Source organism: Ranitomeya imitator, chromosome 3 (assembly GCF_032444005.1).
Source record: "Ranitomeya imitator isolate aRanImi1 chromosome 3, aRanImi1.pri, whole genome shotgun sequence".
Taxonomy (NCBI): Eukaryota; Metazoa; Chordata; class Amphibia; order Anura; family Dendrobatidae; genus Ranitomeya; species Ranitomeya imitator.
The window spans coordinates 532,612,430-532,634,317 of NC_091284.1; the positions used below are offsets into that span (position 1 = coordinate 532,612,430).

Consider the following 21,888-nt stretch of genomic DNA (forward strand, 5'->3'; position numbering starts at 1 on the left):
GCCAGGGGGGGCCAATAACCATGGTCCCTCTCTAGGCTATAATATCTGCCCTCAATCACTGGCTTTACCACTCTGGCGGAGAAAATTGCGTGGGAGCTCACGCCAGATTTTTCCGCGATTTAACCACTTATTTTACCAGCTAGAGCGCCCAAGTTTTGCACATACACACTACTAACATTAGTAGTGAGCAATATGCAAAAAAAAGGGATATGAAAAGGTTTACTGTATGTAAACCATGTCTCATATCATGTCGGGTTTGGGAAGGAGATAGCAAAAGCCGGCAATTGAATTACCGGCTTTTCTGCTATCTAGCACTGTATGAAATATACATATACAGTATATATATATATATATATATATATGTGTGTGTGTGTCTCACTGACATATATATATATATATATATATATACCGTATATACTCGAGTATAAGCTGAGATTTTCAGCCCAAATTTTTGAGCTGAAAGTGCCCCTCTCGGCTTATACTCGAGTCACGGTCTGTGGCAGGGTCGGCAGGTGAGGGGGGAGAGGTCTGAGGCATACTTACCTAGTCCCGGCGATCCTGACGCTCCCCCTGCCTGTCACACTGTCTTCGGGTGCCGCAGCTCTTCCCCTGTTCAGCGGTCACGTGGGACCGCTCATTAAACTTATAAATATGGACTCCACTCCCATAGGGGTGGAGCCACATATTCATTTCTCTAATCAGTGGTAACGGTGACCGCTGATAGAGGAAGAAGCTGCGGCACCCGGAGACCAGCTGTCCGGGAGAAGGAGCCAGGGACGCCGGGAGCAGGTAAGTATGTCATATTTACCTGTCCACGATCCACACGCCGGGCGTCGCTCCATCTTCCCGGCATCCGGTCCCGGCCTCTCTCCACTCTGACTGTGTAGGTCAGAGGGCGCGATGACGCATATAGTGTGCACGGCGCCCTCTGCCTCATTAGTCAGTGCGGAGAGACGCCGGGACCGGACGCTGAAGAGCTGCAAGCAAGAAAGGTGAGTATGTGTTTGTTTGTTTTTTATTGCAGCAGCAGCAGCGTTATATATGGCACAGATTTATGTGGAGCATCTATGGGGCCATAATGAACGGTGCAGAGCATATAGGGCACAGCTTTATAATGAGCATCTATGGGGCCAAACTGAACGGTGCAGAGCATATAGGGCACAGCTTTATAAGGAGCATCTGGAGCGCCCCCAGACACAGGGCCACGGGTTCTCGATACCAGGCCCCTCAGTCTCTGTATTGGGGTCGTCACAGTGGCTAGACCCGGTCCGTGACCCTGCTAGGGGGCGCCCAGTGAAAGGTGATGGTGTGATGCGTGGTGCGAGGCGCGATGAATAACAAGGACACAGGGTTGCAGTCTCTTTACCTCTTTACTGAAGGCTTTGGGATCCGCAATCCAGAGCACTGCTAACAGGGCTGGCTGAGACCGGCCGGTCCGAAGGCACATCCAGAGTTTTCTTTGCAGGTGGAAATCAGTGCCTACCCACTAGCGCCTGTGTGTTGTAGTCCTTCCCTGCTGAGCACCACGGGATAGTCCTCACAACTGTTGTGTCTGTGTTCGTTGTTCTTTCTCTCTCTCTTCGTCCCCCAGATGATATGGTTAGGACGCACCCGAATGACGGGTAGCCCTGGAGTTATTCTGGGACCCTAGAGACGCCCCTCTCCCACAGTTGCCTCCCTTGTCTGCTTAGGTGATTTAGGTGAGACAGCCAACCTATAATTAACTGTCCTGCCGTGTTGAAGTAATGCGTAAAGTCTCTTACTTTCTCGGTGCTCCGGCCACCGCTATGCGCCTCAGAAGGATGTTGCCTCGGTCTCACGGCACGACTCCTACTGGCTCTATCTCCTTTACACTGTGATCCCGCTTCTCACTTCTCCACAATCAACTTCGCTTCGTGTCCTTTCTTAGAATACCACCGCAAGGTAGTGCAGGCGCGGCTCCGTAACGATCTGTTCTCTTTCTAGACCGCTGTCAGGATCCCACCCCTGACAGGTCCTCTCTCGAACTCTCCCGGGCTCTTTCTGTCTAACTTCCTGTCCAACCCCCAGTTTTACCAGAGTGTGAAGAGTGGCCTACTAGATAGAACCACTCCCCCTGGTGGCCGGAGTGTCATGTGTGTTTGTGATACCTGGTCAGAACTCCTTTAGTGCCATCAGACGTACCATCACTCCCCTTAGCGGCAGAGTGTCATACTGCAACGACCAGATCTCTGGTGCGCTGCACATCTATGGGGCCAAACTGAACGGTGCAGAGCATATAGGGCACAGCTTTATAATGAGCATCTATGGGGCCATAATGAACGGTGCAGAGCATATAGGGCACAGCTTTATAATGAGCATCTATGGGGCCAAACTGAACGGTGCAGAGCATATAGGGCACAGCTTTATAATGAGCATCTATGGGGCCATAATGAACGGTGCAGAGCATATATGGCACAGCTTTATAATGAGCATCTATGGGGCCAAACTGAACGGTGCAGAGCATATAGGGCACAGCTTTATAATGAGCATCTATGGGGCCAAACTGAACGGTGCAGAGCATATATGGCACAGCTTTATAATGGGCATCTATGGGGCCAAACTGAACGGTGCAGAGCATATAGGGCACAGCTTTATAATGAGCGTCTATAAGGCCATAATGAACAGTGCAGAGCATTGTATATGGGGCACAGCTTTATATGGAGCATCTATGGGGCCATAATGAACGGTGCAGAGCATTCTATATGACACAGCTATATATGGATAATCTATGGGGCAATAATCAATGGTATGGAGCATTATATATGGCACAGCTTTATATGGAGCATCTATGGGGCAATAATGAATGGTATGGAGCATCTATTTTTATTTTTGAAATTCACCGTTGCTGCTGCATTTTCCACCCTAGGCTTATACTCGAGTCAATAAGTTTTCCCAGTTTTTTGTGGCAAAATTAGGGGGGTCGGCTTATACTCAGGTCAGCTTATACTCGAGTATATACGGTATATATATATATATATATATATATCTATAATATAACGCTGGGAGCGTCACTCTGTCCGAAGCCTTTATAGACTGCGCCGGCGCAGTCTGGGCCTAACAGATTGACGCTCCCGGGAGATCGCAGTATGCGTTCACACTGAACGCACACCGCGATCTCCAACAGAGAAGCAGGGACCGCCAGGAGGGTGAGTATCGCCTATATTCACCTGTCCTGCGTTCCATCGCTGAGCGCCGCCATCTTCCCGGTCTTCGGCCTGTGACCTTCAGTTCAGAGGGCGCGATGACGCGCTTAATGCGCGCCGGCGCCGCCCTCTGACTGAACAGTCACAGCCAGGAGACCGGGAAGATGGCGGCGCTCAGCGATGGAACGCAGGACAGGTGAATATAGTAAGTGCTGGGGGGCCTGAGCTGGCGGCGATACCGGCACGTGACCCCCACAGCGCGCCGATGTCCCCGCCTGCTCAGGCCCCCGGATGGGTGCAGCACATGACAGGATGGGGACGCAGGATGGGTGCAGCACACGACAGGATGGGGACGCAGGATGGGTGCAGCACATGACAGGATGGGGACGCAGGATGGGGACGCAGGATGGGGATGCAGGATGGGGACGCAGGATGGGTGCAGCACATACCAGGATGGGGACGCAGGATGGGTGCAGCACATGACAGGATGGGAACGCAGGATGGGTGCAGCACATGACAGGATGGGGACGCAGGATGGGTGCAGCACATACCAGGATGGGGACGCAGGATGGGTGCAGCACATGACAGGATGGGGGCGCAGGATGGGTGCAGCACATGACAGGATGGGGACGCAGGATGGGTGCAGCACATGACAGGATGGGGACGCAGGATGGGGACGCAGGATGGGGACGCAGGATGGGTGCAGCACATGACAGGATGGGGACGCAGGATGGGTGCAATACATACCAGGATGGGGACGCAGGATGGGTGCAGCACATGGCAGGATGGGGACGCAGGATGGGTGCAGCACATACCAGGATGGGGACGCAGGATGGGTGCAGCACATGACAGGATGGGGACGCAGGATGGGGACGCAGGATGGGTGCAGCACATACCAGGATGGGGACGCAGGATGGGTGCAGCACATGACAGGATGGGGCACAGGATGGGTGCAGCACATGACAGGATGGGGACGCAGGATGGGTGCAGCACATGACAGGATGGGGACGCAGGATGGGTGCAGCACATGACAGGATGGGGACGCAGGATGGGGACGCAGGATGGGTGCAGCACATACCAGGATGGGGACGCAGGATGGGTGCAGCACATGACAGGATGGGGGCGCAGGATGGGTGCAGCACATGACAGGATGGGGACGCAGGATGGGTGCAGCACATGACAGGATGGGGACGCAGGATGGGGACGCAGGATGGGTGCAGCACATACCAGGATGGGGACCCAGGATGGGTGCATCACATAACAGGATGGGGACGCAGGATGGGGGCGCAGGATGGGTGCAGCACATACCAGGATGGGGACGCAGGATGGGTGCAGCACATGACAGGATGGGGACGCAGGATGGGTGCAGCACATGACAGGATGGGGACGCAGGATGGGGACGCAGGATGGGTGCCGCACATGACAGGATGGGGACGCAGGATGGGTGCAGCACATGACAGGATGGGGACGCAGGATGGGGACGCAGGATGGGTGCAGCACATACCAGGATGGGGACGCAGGATGGGTGCAGCACATGACAGGATGGGGACGCAGGATGGGTGCAGCACATGACAGGATGGGGATGCAGGATGGGTGCAGCACATGACAGGATGGGGACGCAGGATGGGGGCGCAGGATGGGTGCAGCACATACCAGGATGGGGACGCAGGATGGGTGCAGCACATGACAGGATGGGGACGCAGGATGGGTGCAGCACATGACAGGATGGGGACGCAGGATGGGGACGCAGGATGGGTGCCGCACATGACAGGATGGGGATGCAGGATGGGTGCAGCACATGACAGGATGGGGACGCAGGATGGGGACGCAGGATGGGTGCAGCACATACCAGGATGGGGACGCAGGATGGGTGCAGCACATGACAGGATGGGGACGCAGGATGGGGACGCAGGATGGGTGCAGCACATGACAGGATGGGGATGCAGGATGGGTGCAGCACATGACAGGATGGGGATGCAGGATGGGGACGCAGGATGGGTGCAGCACATACCAGGATGGGGACGCAGGATGGGTGCAGCACATGACAGGATGGGGACGCAGGATGGGGGCGCAGGATGGGTGCAGCACATACCAGGATGGGGCGCAGGATGGGTGCAGCACATGACAGGATGGGGACGCAGGATGGGTGCAGCACATGACAGGATGGGGACGCAGGATGGGTGCAGCACATACCAGGATGGGGTCACAGGGTGGGTGCAGCACATGACAGGATGGGGACGCAGGATGGAGCAGCACATACCAGGATGGAGACCATATACCAATATAAATGCTCGCCACCCGGGCGTAGAACGGGTTCAATAGCTAGTATATATATATATATATAGACTGCATATATGTTTTAACGAATATTTGAGCCCATGGATCCATTGTATGTCCGTTTTGCAAGCCGGTGAGAAAATCTCGCAGTACAGATGCCATGCGGATTACATACAGAGGATGACATGCGCAAAATATGCTGCCACACCCTGCCTACGGATGGCATACGGATGCAGGATGGGTGCAGCACATGACAGGATGGGGACGCAGGATGGGTGCAGCACATGACAGGATGGGGACGCAGGATGGGGACGCAGGATGGGGACGCAGGATGGGTGCAGCACATGACAGGATGGGGACGCAGGATGGGTGCAATACATACCAGGATGGGGACGCAGGATGGGTGCAGCACATACCAGGATGGGGACCCAGGATGGGTGCATCACATGACAGGATGGGGACGCAGGATGGGGGCGCAGGATGGGTGCAGCACATACCAGGATGGGGACGCAGGATGGGTGCAGCACATGACAGGATGGGGACGCAGGATGGGTGCAGCACATGACAGGATGGGGACGCAGGATGGGGACGCAGGATGGGTGCCGCACATGACAGGATGGGGACGCAGGATGGGTGCAGCACATGACAGGATGGGGACGCAGGATGGGGACGCAGGATGGGTGCAGCACATACCAGGATGGGGACGCAGGATGGGTGCAGCACATGACAGGATGGGGACGCAGGATGGGGGCGCAGGATGGGTGCAGCACATGACAGGATGGGGATGCAGGATGGGTGCAGCACATGACAGGATGGGGACGCAGGATGGGGGCGCAGGATGGGTGCAGCACATACCAGGATGGGGACGCAGGATGGGTGCAGTACATGACAGGATGGGGACGCAGGATGGGTGCAGCACATGACAGGATGGGGACGCAGGATGGGTGCCGCACATGACAGGATGGGGACGCAGGATGGGTGCATCACATGACAGGATGGGGACGCAGGATGGGGGCGCAGGATGGGTGCAGCACATACCAGGATGGGGACGCAGGATGGGTGCAGCACATGACAGGATGGGGACGCAGGATGGGTGCAGCACATGACAGGATGGGGACGCAGGATGGGGACGCAGGATGGGTGCCGCACATGACAGGATGGGGACGCAGGATGGGTGCAGCACATGACAGGATGGGGACGCAGGATGGGGACGCAGGATGGGTGCAGCACATACCAGGATGGGGACGCAGGATGGGTGCAGCACATGACAGGATGGGGACGCAGGATGGGGGCGCAGGATGGGTGCAGCACATGACAGGATGGGGATGCAGGATGGGTGCAGCACATGACAGGATGGGGATGCAGGATGGGGACGCAGGATGGGTGCAGCACATACCAGGATGGGGACGCAGGATGGGTGCAGCACATGACAGGATGGGGACGCAGGATGGGGGCGCAGGATGGGTGCAGCACATACCAGGATGGGGACGCAGGATGGGTGCAGCACATGACAGGATGGGGACGCAGGATGGGTGCAGCACATGACAGGATGGGGACGCAGGATGGGTGCAGCACATACCAGGATGGGGTCACAGGGTGGGTGCAGCACATGACAGGATGGGGACGCAGGATGGAGCAGCACATACCAGGATGGAGACCATATACCAATATAAATGCTCGCCACCCGGGCGTAGAACGGGTTCAATAGCTAGTATATATATATATATATATATAGACTGCATATATGTTTTAACGAATATTTGAGCCCATGGATCCATTGTATGTCCGTTTTGCAAGCCGGTGAGAAAATCTCGCAGTACAGATGCCATGCGGATTACATACAGAGGACGACATGCGCAAAATATGCTGCCACACCCTGCCTACGGATGGCATACGGATCACTATTTTAGGAACATTTCTGCGTATTACGGCCGTAAAAAACGGACCGTATTTTCGTACGCCTAGTGTGACGCCGGCCTAACAATGATTTTTCCACCATGATGGAGCACTGTCACAAACTAAGTGGCTCGGTAAGCAAACCACTGAAATTTTGGGTCCATGGCTGGGAAACTCTCCAGTTGTCAGTCCTCAAAAAGCTGGGTGACTAACAAAAACAGAAATTGTTACAAACTTCCAGCACTGATCGTCTGTCATCATTCAGGATTTAACTCAGAAGCTGACATCTGAATAAAAGATCTAAAAACACTGACGCTGCAAACTTTGTAAAAACCCAAATTTGTGTCCGTCTCAACTTGTGGTCACAATTGTTCACTACACCCAAGTATATTAGGGTCAATCATTATACAGAATACTATATATGGCAGACTCCAGTGTTCCCATAATATAACAGTCTCACATGTGGACTTGCTGTATATCAGACGGCGACAGGTGGTGGTGTGATATATATATATATTTTTTAAAAATTAACTACAAAAATTTGCTAAGGAGAGTAAAACTAATCCCAAACTGTTCTTCAACTATATCAATAGTAAAAGAATAAAAACTGAAAATGTAGGCCACTTAAAAAATAGTGAGGAAAGAATGGTTGTAGATGACGAGGAAAAAGCTAACATATTAAACACCTTCTTCTCCACGGTATTCACGGTGGAAAATGAAATGCTAGGTGAAATCCCAAGAAACAATGAAAACCCTATATTAAGGGTCACCAATCTAACCCAAGAAGAGGTGCGAAACCGGCTAAATAAGATTAAAATAGATAAATCTCCGGGTCCGGATGGCATACACCCACGAGTACTAAGAGAACTAAGTAATGTAATAGATAAACCATTATTTCTTATTTTTAGGGACTCTATAGCGACAGGGTCTGTTCCGCAGGATTGGCGCATAGCAAATGTGGTGCCAATATTCAAAAAGGGCTCTAAAAGTGAACCTGGAAATTATAGGCCAGTAAGTCTAACCTCTATTGTTGGTAAAATATTTGAAGGGTTTCTGAGGGATGTTATTCTGGATTATCTCAATGAGAATAACTGTTTAACTCCATATCAGCATGGGTTTATGAGAAATCGCTCCTGTCAAACCAATCTAATCAGTTTTTATGAAGAGGTAAGCTATAGGCTGGACCACGGTGAGTCATTGGACGTGGTATATCTCGATTTTTCCAAAGCGTTTGATACCGTGCCGCACAAGAGGTTGGTACACAAAATGAGAATGCTTGGTCTGGGGGAAATTGTGTGTAAATGGGTTAGTAACTGGCTTAGTGATAGAAAGCAGAGGGTGGTTATAAATGGTATAGTCTCTAACTGGGTCGCTGTGACCAGTGGGGTACCGCAGGGGTCAGTATTGGGACCTGTTCTCTTCAACATATTCATTAATGATCTGGTAGAAGGTTTACACAGTAAAATATCGATATTTGCAGATGATACAAAACTATGTAAAGCAGTTAATACAAGAGAAGATAGTATTCTGCTGCAGATGGATCTGGATAAGTTGGAAACTTGGGCTGAAAGGTGGCAGATGAGGTTTAAGGCCGGGGTCACACTAGACCGTAATACGGACGAGTGCAATGCGATAAAAAATCGCATAGCACTCGTCCCAATGTTAATCAATGGGGCAGCTCCCATCATCCGATATTTTCTCGGCCGTATTCAGGATCCGAGTGAAATCGCAGCATGCTGCGATTGTCAGCGTTTCTCGGCCGAGAATCGCCAATGAAAGTCTATGGGGGTGAGAAAAAATAGCACAGAACACGGACCATCAGTGTGACTTGCGAGAAATTCTCAGGCATTGGGCAGGTGACAGGAAAGGCTCAGCCATTATTTGCTCATTTTGCAAGTGTGTGAGAAAATCTCACCATACGGATGCCATACGGATGTCACACGGATGTCACACGGATCATTTAATGCGAGAAAATCGCATCCTCGCACTGCACACGGATCATTGTTTTGGTAACATTTGTGCGATTCTCGTCCGTCAAAAACGGACCGTTTTTTTATACGTTGTGTGTGTCCCCGGCCTTACACACTGAATGGGAAACCACTGGGTAAATCTGACAGGGAGAAGGACTTGGGGATCCTAGTTAATGATAAACTTACCTGGAGCAGCCAGTGCCAGGCAGCAGCTGCCAAGGCAAACAGGATCATGGGGTGCATTAAAAGAGGTCTGGATACACATGATGAGAGCATTATACTGCCTCTGTACAAATCCCTAGTTAGACCGCACATGGAGTACTGTGTCCAGTTTTGGGCACCGGTGCTCAGGAAGGATATAATGGAACTAGAGAGAGTACAAAGGAGGGCAACAAAATTAATAAAGGGGATGGGAGAACTACAATACCCAGATAGATTAGCGAAATTAGGATTATTTAGTCTAAAAAAAAGACGACTGAGAGGCGATCTAATAACCATGTATAAGTATATAAGGGGACAATACAAATATCTCGCTGAGGATCTGTTTATACCAAGGAAGGTGACGGGCACAAGGGGGCATTCTTTGCGTCTGGAGGAGAGAAGGTTTTTCCACCAACATAGAAGAGGATTCTTTACTGTTAGGGCAGTGAGAATCTGGAATTGCTTGCCTGAGGAGGTGGTGATGGCGAACTCAGTCGAGGGGTTCAAGAGAGGCCTGGATGTCTTCCTGGAGCAGAACAATATTGTATCATACAATTAGGTTCTGTAGAAGGACTTAGATCTGGGGATTTATTATGATGGAATATAGGCTGAACTGGATGGACAAATGTCTTTTTTCGGCCTTACTAACTATGTTACTATGTTACTATGTTACATATTTCCACTACTAGGTGTACTAGGTGTACACTAAGTGCCTTGAATAGGCAATATTATTTGATATCCAGCACAGGAGGACAGATGGCAGTTGGGGTATGTGATGTATTTGAGGCAGCAGTGAGGGGTATATGATGCGATATACTCTGACGCAGCCAGCAGTGGGGAAATTTTGAGCACATTACATTACATGAGGTAGCACCGAGTAGTAGGAGCAGTGGGAAGTATGGTCAGGAGTAGTGGGCACTGGTGCTTGTAGGATATTGAAACTGGGGCACTGTTGGTTATGGGTCTCTGCCCTGTATATGGAGCACAAAGTAGTGGTAGGACGTTGTGGGTACACTATAATACATACAGTACGAGGCAGCAATGGGGAGAATGAGTTGAAAAAGTGGCAGGCACTGCACTTGTAGGATTTTTTTTCAGCTATGGCAATCAGGTTATGGGCTCCGGTAAAGTTTAGGAGTTGCCCAACGATGGGGAAATGTTGATGGTTCACTAGATTGTGAATCCTGTTGATGCAACTCTCTGTCTCTATGACATTATGGTTTTGTATAGAAGACATTTTTATTGTGCACAACAAACTATAGTGTTCAGTGCTGATTTTGTGTGATTTTATTATTTTTATTCTAATATTTATATTCTTTTACTATACCTTACTCTTTCTGACATGTTTGTGGCTTATTGTGTAGATAAGAGAACTTGGATGTGTTTCATAATTGTGATCTTTTCTTTCCAGCCTGTTCCTTTTTGCACAAGTTTTCACAGAGGCATCAGCGATGGCACCGTGGTTATTATAAATGGCTCTATCCTACCTACAGCTGACAGGTTAGTATATTGGTATATTAGTGTATTCAGGCTGCAGCTGTGACAGGGAAAAGTGGCTACTCGTTCTTACGAATAAATATGGTGCAAGAATGGGCTAGCAAGAAACAATAGAATTTTTTTTTCAGCATCAAAAGTTCATCAAAAGTGTATAGAAGGCAAACTCGCCACAAATACACCAAAAAGGTGCAGGTCTTATCATGATGTTTTTTTTCTGTTTATGATCCACTCCTAAGTACAGAAGTGTCAAAATCGCCTAAAATCAAAGCCAATCCAGCTATCACATTAAGGGTGACGGAATTAATTGCTTGGCCAAATGTATTAGGTCATTTTTAAGTTGATAATTTTTTGCAGCCTTTGAATGATGGTAGAAATTTCAAAATGGCCCTTGGCAGAAAAAAAAGCAAGTGCTCTGATGACCTATTGAGCAGCTATCATGCATTGAATACCCCGTTAAAAAAATAAATAAATAAATAATAGTATGCATTCAACATATTCATTTTTTTTAATTTTTCTGAACAATCAATATATTTCTCCTTTAGGCTTGCCGTGAACTTTCAGTGTGGTCCTTGTGACACTGATGACATTGCCTTCCATTTCAATCCACGTTTTGATCAGAAGACTGTTGTTTGCAACACAATGCAAAATAAAAATTGGGGGACTGAAGAGGTCAAGTCCGAGTTGCCATTTTATTGGGGTTTACCATTTGAATTACGAATCCTTGTTACAAGCCTGAACTACAAAGTATGTTTGCTTAAAGCAATATTTGAAACTGGCAGGAAATGTGTTCCTGATCATATTGAATTTATTTAATTTTGTTTCTGTTCTATAAAATATCTCTCTCTTTCAGGTTTCTGTGAATGGACTTCACTATTTGGAGTATCGTCACCGAATTTCTTTGCAGAGAGTCAATACTTTGATTATAGGAGGCCCTCTGTGTCTAACAAGTGTTGAGATTCAACCACAAGGGGTATGTGACATTTTACTACCATGGTATCACAACTTGCAGGATAAGTTGCTTACTGCTGGTCTTCCACCATTACAAAAAGCACTTATTATGCAAACTAGATGGAGGCCCGATGCTATCGCATCGGGAGGATGGTAATGTCACGATGGGGGCAGGCATGCGGCGATGTTATTGCCTAATGGTATCCTGTGATAATCTAATGACTTTTGCATCAGGGGACTCGTGCTTGATGCCTACGCTTATATTCATTTTTGTCCCAGCGATGCTGTTGCTCTTCAAGAGTCTCATTTGCCCTTTGTTTTCTTCGACATTGTGCCTTTGCTGCTTTCCTTTCATTGTCCTTGGCATACTTTTTAGGAGGAACCATGTTGGCGTTGATATTTGCTTTTTAAAGGGGTTTTCCCACAAACAAAAGTTAATTTTAAAAATTGTCTGTGTCTGACTGTGTACCGAACATACCACAGCAGGAGAGGAAGCAAAAGACAATACTGACATTACAGCAGGGGATCACAGTGGATTTATTTTGTGAGGTAAAATATTGTTTAAAAACAGTCAGTGAAATATTTTGCCTCACAAAATGAATCCACTGTTCCATACACGGTCAGACAGACAATTTTTAAAGTGAACTTTCCTTTGTGGGAAAACCCCTTTAATGTGACCGGCTTCCTCTGCCTGTGGACATGTCGCTCATCTGCCGCCTGGATCAGCCGAATGATTCACTGCGCCTGCGCTTAATTCACGCAGGCGCAGTAAATGAGACCGCCGCCATCTTTGTGCAGACAGATAGCGGCGGTCACATTAAAATTGCACATGTGCTCCTCCTGTACAAAGATGGTGGCAGTCAGTGAATCATTCTGCTGATCCCGGCAGCGTGTTTGCGACGGTGTTCCGCTGGTGGTACCGTGCAAGAGGCTGTGTGAGTGTGTGGTGGGTATAGAGTGTGTGTGTGTGTGTGTGGTGCGACGGTGTTCCGCTGGTGGTACCACACAATAGGTTGGTACCAGCGGCAGTTTCCATATTGAGACACCCATCACTTGGGTGTCCCAATATGGCGGTCGGTGAACTTCCTCTCCTTGTAATTCTGGGATACGGTGACATCTGGACAGAACAGGAAATAAAAACATTACAAGGCAATTATATAAATGGATGGGGACCCTGGGCATTCCATTGTATATTACAGCCGATGGGACAGCACTTGCCTCAATTAGTCCTATAGACTTTTAATGGAGTGTCAGTGCAGATGAAGCGCTGCTCAGATCAAATGGGACTCTGGATTCTCAAGTCTTATTGGTGGGGTCAGAATGGTGAGACAATTTGTGATTGTGGCACATGCACTTTTAATTAATATAATTTCTATTTCATTATTTCTCATTAGTTAGAATAGTATATTTATGGGGTATTCCTAGAATTGTAAGTCCTCTCATATCCATCAGGGTCTGACCATTGAGACCCCCAACAATCCCCAAAAAAGGGCTCTATGTTATGTGAAGAAAGTTAAGTACAGCGTTCAGCTATTTCTGGCAGTCCCACAGAAAATAAATGACGCGCAAGTAGAGCATTTACATTCCATTGGGATACCAAGATGGGGTTCTGCAGAGCCCTGTTCTCAGGATCAACCCACAACTATCAACAAGTTATCCCCTTTGCAAAGGTTTGGCAGTGTTTGGAAGCCAAAAGCCAGCAGTGGGTTTAAAATACAGAAGGTGTTCAAATCTTTCCATTAGAATCTTTCTGTTTATGTTCCTGTTATGACTGCTGATATAAGGTACTGTATACTGTGTGCTCTTTTTGCTGCAGTTCAGTTTTTTTTTATGCCAGGTTTTGCTTGCTGACATTACTTTCCATTGCTAAAATTACATGTAGATTATTTAATATAGCATTCGTTAACAGTAGCAATTTTCAATCAACATTTTTAATCACTTATTTTTTTAATTAAAAACCCTAAAACACATTATATTGTTTGACAAAATTCTTTGAAAATTGTTTGCACTATCCCCATAGATGGCATACTTTTAATATAATATTCGTGATCGTGAACGAATTCCTGATATATGTTCCTTTTCTAGTGTGGATTTCCCCACCCACCATGTCAGGCCAGTCTCACACGTCCAGATAATTCCGGTACCGGAGTTATCCGTGTCCGTGTGCTCACGTGGTACATCCGTGTGATGTCCGTGAGTCCGTTTTTAAGGTCCGTGTGCTGTCAGTGTGCTGTACTTGTGTCCGTGTATTGAAACAATTTTTTCAATTTTAACCCTATGACAGGAAAAACGCACACGGACAGCACACGGATGGCACACGGAAAGCATCTGTGTGCGGTACGTGTTTACATGTACCCATTGACTTTAATGGGTCCGCGTGATCCGTGCGCTCCCACGAACACTGACATGTCTCCGTGTTTTGCAAACGGACACACTGTCCGTGAAAACACGCTGACATCTGCAGAGACACATTTATTTTAATGTGTCTACGTGTCAGTGTCTCCGGTACATGAGGAAACTGTCACTACACGTACCGGAGCCACTGACGTGTGAAACCGGCCTCCAGGAGGTCAAAGGCAAAATGTACGTATCACCATTAACAAAGTGGTTATTGGCAGTACGGTTCAAGTATTGTACGATCCGCAAATGTGGCTTGTGCCAAATGTATAATTCTGTGGAGCCATCCTCCAATCCAACAGATGTCCACATTTAGGCCGGCGTCACACACAGCGTATGAAAATACGGTCCGTATATTACGGCCGTAATACGCTGAAAAGTCCCGAAAATAGTGGTCCGTAGCTCCTCCGTAGGCAGGGTGTGTCACCGTTTTTTGCGCATGGCATCCTCCGTATGTAATCCGTATGGCAGCCGTAATGCGTGTTTTTATCGCAGGCTTGCAAAACCGACATACGGCTATACAAGGGATCCATGTGTTAAAAAAAAAAAAAACATATATACTGTCTCTCTCTCTCTCTCTCTCTCTATATATATATGTATATGTCAGGGAGACACATATATGTATATATTATTACTTAATACAGCGCGAGATAGCAGAAAGCCGGTAATTCAATTACCGGCTTTTGCTTTCTCCTTCCTAAACCCGACATGATATGAGACCTGGTTTACATACAGTAAACCATCTCATATCACCATTTTTTTGCATATTCCACACTACTAATGTCAGTAGTGTGTATATGCAAAATTTGGCCGTTTTAGCTAGTAAAATAAGGGGTTAAATGGCGGAAAAAATTGGCGTGGGCTCCCGCACAATTTTCTCCCCCAGAGTAGTAAAGCCAGTGACTGAGGGCAGATATTAATAGCCTGGAGAGGGTCCATGGTTATTGGCCCCCCTTCCCTGGCTAAAAACATCTGCCCCCAGCCACCCCAGAAAAGGCACATCTGGAAGATGCGCCTATTCAGGCACTTGGCCACTCTCTTCCCATTCCCGTGTAGAGGTGGGATATGGGGTAATGAAGGGTTAATGTCACCTTGCTATTGTAAGATGACATTAAGCTTAATTAATAATGGAGAGGCGTCAATTCTGACACCTATCCATTATTAATCCAATACTAGTAAAGGGTTTAAAAAAAAAACACACACATTATTAAAAAATAATTTATTGAAAAAAGCACAAAGGCTGTTGTATTAATTTATTCTACTCTCAATCCACTCACTGAAGACCCTCGATCTGTAAATTAAAAAAAAAAAATAAACCAACAATATACATACATAGTTACATAGTTATTAAGGTTGAAGGAAGACTATATGTCCATCTAGTTCAACCCATAGCCTAACCTAACATGCCCTAACATGTTGATCCAGAGGAAGGCAAAAAAAAACCCATGTGGCAAAGAGTAAGCTCCACATTGGGGAAAAAAATTCCTTCCCGACTCCACATACGGCAATCAGACTAGTTCCCTGGATCATACAGTGAGTAGAAAAGACGTGAGCACAGCAACTTGGTGCACGGGTAGGTTCCCAGGCCGTACATATATTATACAAAGAACCCGGCACTCAACTTTTATTCAAACTGGTGGTATTTATTTTTGTAGTACGAAAAACGTTTCGGCCAAGGTCTGGCCTTCGTCAGTTACGTACTAAGCGATGTCATAGGGAAGTGTTGCGTAAGCGTAGTAGATTACAGGGATAACCCTTGTGCAATGTAAGTCTCCAATGAATGGCGCGATTACAGGCTGAATGTGCGACGGGTCCGGACGCGGTGTCCACCGCTGTCAGAAGAGAAGCCCGAGTGCACCGCGTCCGGACCCGTCGCACATTCAGCCTGTAATCGCGCCATTCATTGGAGACTTACATTGCACAAGGGTTATCCCTGTAATCTACTACGCTTACGCAACACTTCCCTATGACATCGCTTAGTACGTAACTGACGAAGGCCAGACCTTGGCCGAAACGTTTTTCGTACTACAAAAATAAATACCACCAGTTTGAATAAAAGTTGAGTGCCGGGTTCTTTGTATAATATAGTTCCCTGGATCAACGCCCTATCAAGGAATCTAGTGTATATACTCTGTAACATTATACTTTTCCAGAAAGGTATCCAGTCCCCTCTTAAATTTAAGTAATGAATCACTCATTACAACATCATACGGCAGAGAGTTCCATAGTCTCACTGCTCTTACAGTAAAGAATCCGTGTCTGTTATTATGCTTAAACCTTTTTTCCTCCAAACGCAGAGGATGCCCCCTTGTCCCTGTTTCAGGTCTATGATTAAAAAGATCATCAGAAAGGTCTTTGTACTGTCCCCTCATATATTTATACATTAAAATAAGATCACCCCTTAGTCTTCGTTTTTCCAAACTAAATAGCCCCAAGTGTAATAACCTATCTTGATATTGCAGACCCCCTAGTCCTCTAATAACCTTGGTGGCTCTTCTCTGCACCCGCTCTAGTTCAGCTATGTCTTTCTTAAACACCGGAGACCAGAACTGTGCACAGTATTCTAAGTGTGGTCGAACTAGTGACTTGTATAGAGGTAAAATTATATTCTCCTCATGAGCATCTATGCCTCTTTTAATGCATCCCATTATTTTATTTGCCTTTGTAGCAGCTGCCTGACACTGGCCCCTGAATATGAGTTTGTCATCCACCCATACACCCAGGTCTTTTTCATTGACAGTTTTGCCCAGAGTTTTAGAATTAAGCACATAATTATACATCTTATTACTTCTACCCAAGTGCATGACCTTACATTTATCCCCATTAAAGCTCATTTGCCATTTATCAGCCCAAGCTTCTAGTTTACATAAATCCTCCTGTAATATAAAATTGTCCTCCTCTATATTGATTACCCTGCAGAGTTTAGTGTCATCTGCAAATATTGAAATTCTACTCTGAATGTCCCCTACAAGGTCATTAATAAATATGTTAAAAAGAAGAGGGCCCAATACTGACCCCTGTGGTACCCCACTGCTAACCGCTACCCAGTCCGAGTGTGCTCCATTAATAACCATCCTTTGTTTCCTATCCCTGAGCCAGCTCTCAACCCACTTGCACATATTTTCCCCTATCCCCATTATTCTCATTTTATGTATCAACCTTTTGTGTGGCACCGTATCAAAAGCTTTTGAAAAGTCCATATACACTACATCCACTGGGTTCCCTTGGTCCAATCCGGAACTTACCTCTTCATAGAAACTGATCAAATTAGTCTGACATGAACGGTCCCTAGTAAACCCGTGCTGATACTGGGTCATGAGGTTATTCCTCTTCAGATACTCCAGTATAGCATCCCTTAGAATGCCCTCCAGGATTTTACCCACAGTAGAGGTTAAGCTTACTGGCCTATAATTTCCGAGTTCAGTTTTTGTTCCCTTTCTGAATATTGGCACCACATTTGCTATACGCCAGTCCTGTGGCACAGACCCTGTTATTATGGAGTCTTTAAAGATTAAAAATAATGGTCTATCAATGACTGTACTTAATTCCTGCAGTACTCGAGGGTGTATCCCATCCGGGCCCGGAGATTTGTCAATTTTAGTGATTTTTAGACGCCGCCGCACTTCCTGCTGGGTTAAGCAGGTGACATTAAATTGGGAATTTTTATTACTAGACATTTTGTCTGCCATGGGATTTTCTTGTGTAAATACTGATGAAAAAAAGTCATTTAGCATATTGGCTTTTTCCTGCATCCTCATCCACCATCTCACCCAGACTATTTTTAAGGGGGCCAACACTATCATTTTTTAGTTTCTTACTATTTATGTAGTTAAAGAATATTTTAGGATTATTTTTACTCTCCCTGGCAATGAGTCTCTCTGTCTCAATCTTTGCTGCCTTGATTTGCTTTTTGCAGAATTTATTTAATTTTCTGTATTTATTGAATGCCTCCTCACTACCTACTTCCTTTAATTCTCTAAATGCTTTCTTTTTGTCACTTATTGCGCCCCTTCCGAGGATCTGTAAGGTCCAACGATGTAGATCCATCTGAAGGGGTTAAAATATTTTGCAGAGACGAGCTCCGCTAATGCAGGCTGCTCATGTCTGCAATACCCCGGTGAATGAAGCTAAATATAGGTCAATGATCTATATTTAGCTTCATTTGCGGTGAGGCGCCCTCTGCTGGCTGTTCCTAGATCGTGGGAACTTTCCTAGAAACCTGGAATTAACATGTTGCATTATAGAACCAAAGCAAGAGCTGCATGAACATAATGACGTGTATTTAAACAATCCAGGCTTGCATGTTATGTATTCATAATCTTTTTTACTTGTTGTAATTAGCCCTTCCTGCAACCCAACATAATAGGTCTGAAAAATAAGGCAAGGCAGTTTAAAGCAACTTTTTTTATTATTATTTTACCCATAAATCAATAGTACATATTACAAAGTTTCTGAATTTAATGTCTTTATCAAACTTCTTAATTCATGAAAAAATCTATCCTCTGCAGATTTTCCTATTACTGGGGAAATATGGCAACAGGTGGTTATATAGTTCTGTGAAGAACTGTAGCTGTCATTTCCAGAGAGCCTACAGAAGAGTCTCTAGCTCTTCTCTCCATAATCCATAAAACTTTATAAGCACCTATTTTCAGTTCCTATCTCGGCAACTGAAAATCTGTACAGATTTACCCATGATTTCAGAGTGGAAGATCAATCTAGGAGGAGAAAAAGGCAGATTTCCATGATCAAAATAAAGTTGATTATTTTCATGTGTACTATTTATTATGGGATTTGTCTTCATTCAAACACTTGTGCAGTATTTTTGGTGTATAAAAAAACAAAAAAACAAACAAACATATTTTGAGGACGAGAAGACTCACCCCAAATTTTTAGGAGGAAAATTTTGAATAAAACAGTGGTGCATCTTGTAGCTCAGTGCTCCCCCAACTCCGGTCCTCAAGAGCCACCAAAACATCAAGTTTTCAGGATTTCCTTAGTATTGCACAGGTGATGGAATTATTGCCTTTTTTTTTTTGCAATTTCACCGCACTTTGAATTTTTTTCCCCCTTTTCCAGTACACGATGTGTTAAAACCAATGGTGTCGTTCAAAAGTACAACTCCTCCTGCCCGCAAAAGACAAGCCCTCACATGGCCATATTGACCAAAAAAATAAAAAAAATTATGGTTCTGGGAAGAAGGGGAGCAAAAAAAAACGAAAATACCTCTGTGGGTTAATTATCAATTTTTAGTGTAGTGAAAATAATGACTAGTATATTTCTCAGAGGCAAAAAGTTCAACTTCAAGGGGAAAAAGAACAGATTTTTGTGTTTCTTTTTGTTCTGTTTTATTTCCTAGAATTTATATTTGTGTTTCTTTTACAGCCACCTCCATGTAATCCTTGCCCGTGTCCCACACATTATGTAAGTACGCTGAGTAGAGCTGTATATTCATAGCTGCAAGTATAGAAGGCCTACCCATTCTTATAGACCTTTGTATACGACATGAAATAATAATTCTGTACATAGCGTGAGAGTGGTCAGTCAGCTGGAGCACGGAGGGGAGAATCCAGCTAGGGACATCAGTGGACTAGTCAGGTCTCTGCCTTTAGTCCCCTTCCGACTTTTCATGCTGCAGCATTTCAGAGTAAGATACACCTGGCTGTAATTGACCATCCAGGCTCAGATTTATGCTGCCAGTGGTTCTGGCAGCATGAATCTAATGACAGATTCTCCTTAAAATGACAGATTCTCCTTAAAATACAAGTTAGTTTGCCATACACAAGCTCTTCTAGTGCTGCATCAGTGAGGAAAATAATATCATACTTGGAATGTGGAAGGGGGGGGGGGAATAAGGAACACTCCTATTGGTGGTAGTGGTAGCAGCAGTCACCGCCTCCAATTAGAAATGTTGCATAGTTCTTCTGATTAGCTATGCCACTTACCCCATGTGCAGGCCATTACAGTAGCTTGAATATCCATGATTACTTGCTCAAACCACTAACTGTCACTATATGAGTGGTTGTAACCATGGATACATAATCTACTGCAGTACTGTCATGTCGGACGCTATTCACACCAGGGCGTCCGACAGACAGCGGTAATTCCACATACGTTCACTATACGCTCAGTGGCGCCGGCTAGACTTGATCCAGGTTGCCCGGGGTTAAACTAGCTAGTACTCGGGTTGGAGGCTGGGTCACGCCCACGGCCTTTAAATAGTCGTGCTGGACTTTGGGCGCCGCCGATTATAGCTTGTGCCTAGTGATTCCGGTCTGGAGTGGTGGTCTTGGAGAAGAAATATCATATCTGGTGGTGTATGATCCTTTGTTATATTTCTCCTTCCTATATTTGTATTTGTTTTGCCCTGTGCACATTATTGTGTTTTCCTGTGTGTCTGCGGCGTGGTGCGTTTTAAGTTTTCCCTGTCTGTGCTTTCTGTGGGGGTTGGTGTGTGGTCTTTTCACTGGGTGGCGGGTGGAGGTTTCAGCATAGGGCTAAAACAGGAGTCAGGGCCAGGCCTGGTGGCCCAGACAAGCACACCTTTAGTGTAAACTCTGGGAGAGGGACAGACAGGGTTCCCACCTAAAGAGAAGAGATGAACAGCGCTCCAAACGGGTGTTGCAGTATCAAAAAACGAAATCTTTATTAGTCCATGAAAGAGCAACGTTTCGACCAGTATCCTGGTCTTTGTCAAGCATACAACTAGGTACAATGTGTCGGCTTAAATGGTGTGGATACCACGCAAGGCCCCAATCACCAACCAGCCATTAATTACATATATAAACACAGTAAAAAACATCAATCAGACAACATAAAAAAGCGTTAAAAAGGATACACATAATGTCTGCAGTATATAGAAAAGAAAATCAAATTCAACACATAAACAATGTAACCACACTGCAGTGTTTATATTCCGTCCAACCAATTAGGTTCTGGCATCATCATAACCATGGATACGAAGGCCCAATAAGAAGGTCATAGCACCAAACCTCTCAGCCAATCCGGATCCTTATTGTGGATAGCGCCAAAAATCCAGCCAGCCTATCCAATTTCCTCTTGTTCCTGGTAAAGATCTAAGTAACAAATCACATAACCACTTACAAATGCGCAGCAAGATCGCATCATAATCCGGCGCCCTCCCCCCAGAGGGTCACATGACCGCAAAACACTCAGGGATACCACGTCATATGTGGCTGCGCACCATGGCAACAGCCGGCCCCTCACGCGAGCTCATGGAAAGGATCTGCCCCGCCACCACGTGACCATATGTCATCCCTGCGAGAGAGGAACCGCGGCCGTGCGCATGCGCAGCACCGCCGGAGCCCGCAGCATCGCAAACACGATACATGCATATCCAGCGACGCTGCGAGCGCCACACCCCGGACTCCACCCACACAAAGGAGACATAGGCACGCCGCCGCTGGGACATCCCAACCATAACGTCACAAAGAGGGCAGGCTAGACACCAGTGCGCAAACGCCCAGTATACCTATGGGTCTATGTGACCACGGCCCACATAAGTTGCCATACAAACTAAG

At 46.5% G+C, this 21,888-nt stretch overlaps 1 protein-coding gene across 1 annotated transcript in view; it reads left to right on the forward strand.

Annotated features, from left to right (window-relative positions):
• LOC138670452 (galectin-9-like) overlaps positions 1-21,888 on the forward strand; it is a 39,418-nt gene that overhangs the window by 8,706 nt on the left and 8,824 nt on the right. Inside the window, exons 2-5 of the mRNA XM_069757810.1 lie at positions 10,920-11,008; positions 11,548-11,749; positions 11,856-11,975; positions 19,733-19,771. Of these exons, the coding sequence (XP_069613911.1) occupies positions 10,920-11,008; positions 11,548-11,749; positions 11,856-11,975; positions 19,733-19,771 (450 nt within the window). The remainder of the gene's footprint in view (positions 1-10,919; positions 11,009-11,547; positions 11,750-11,855; positions 11,976-19,732; positions 19,772-21,888) is intronic.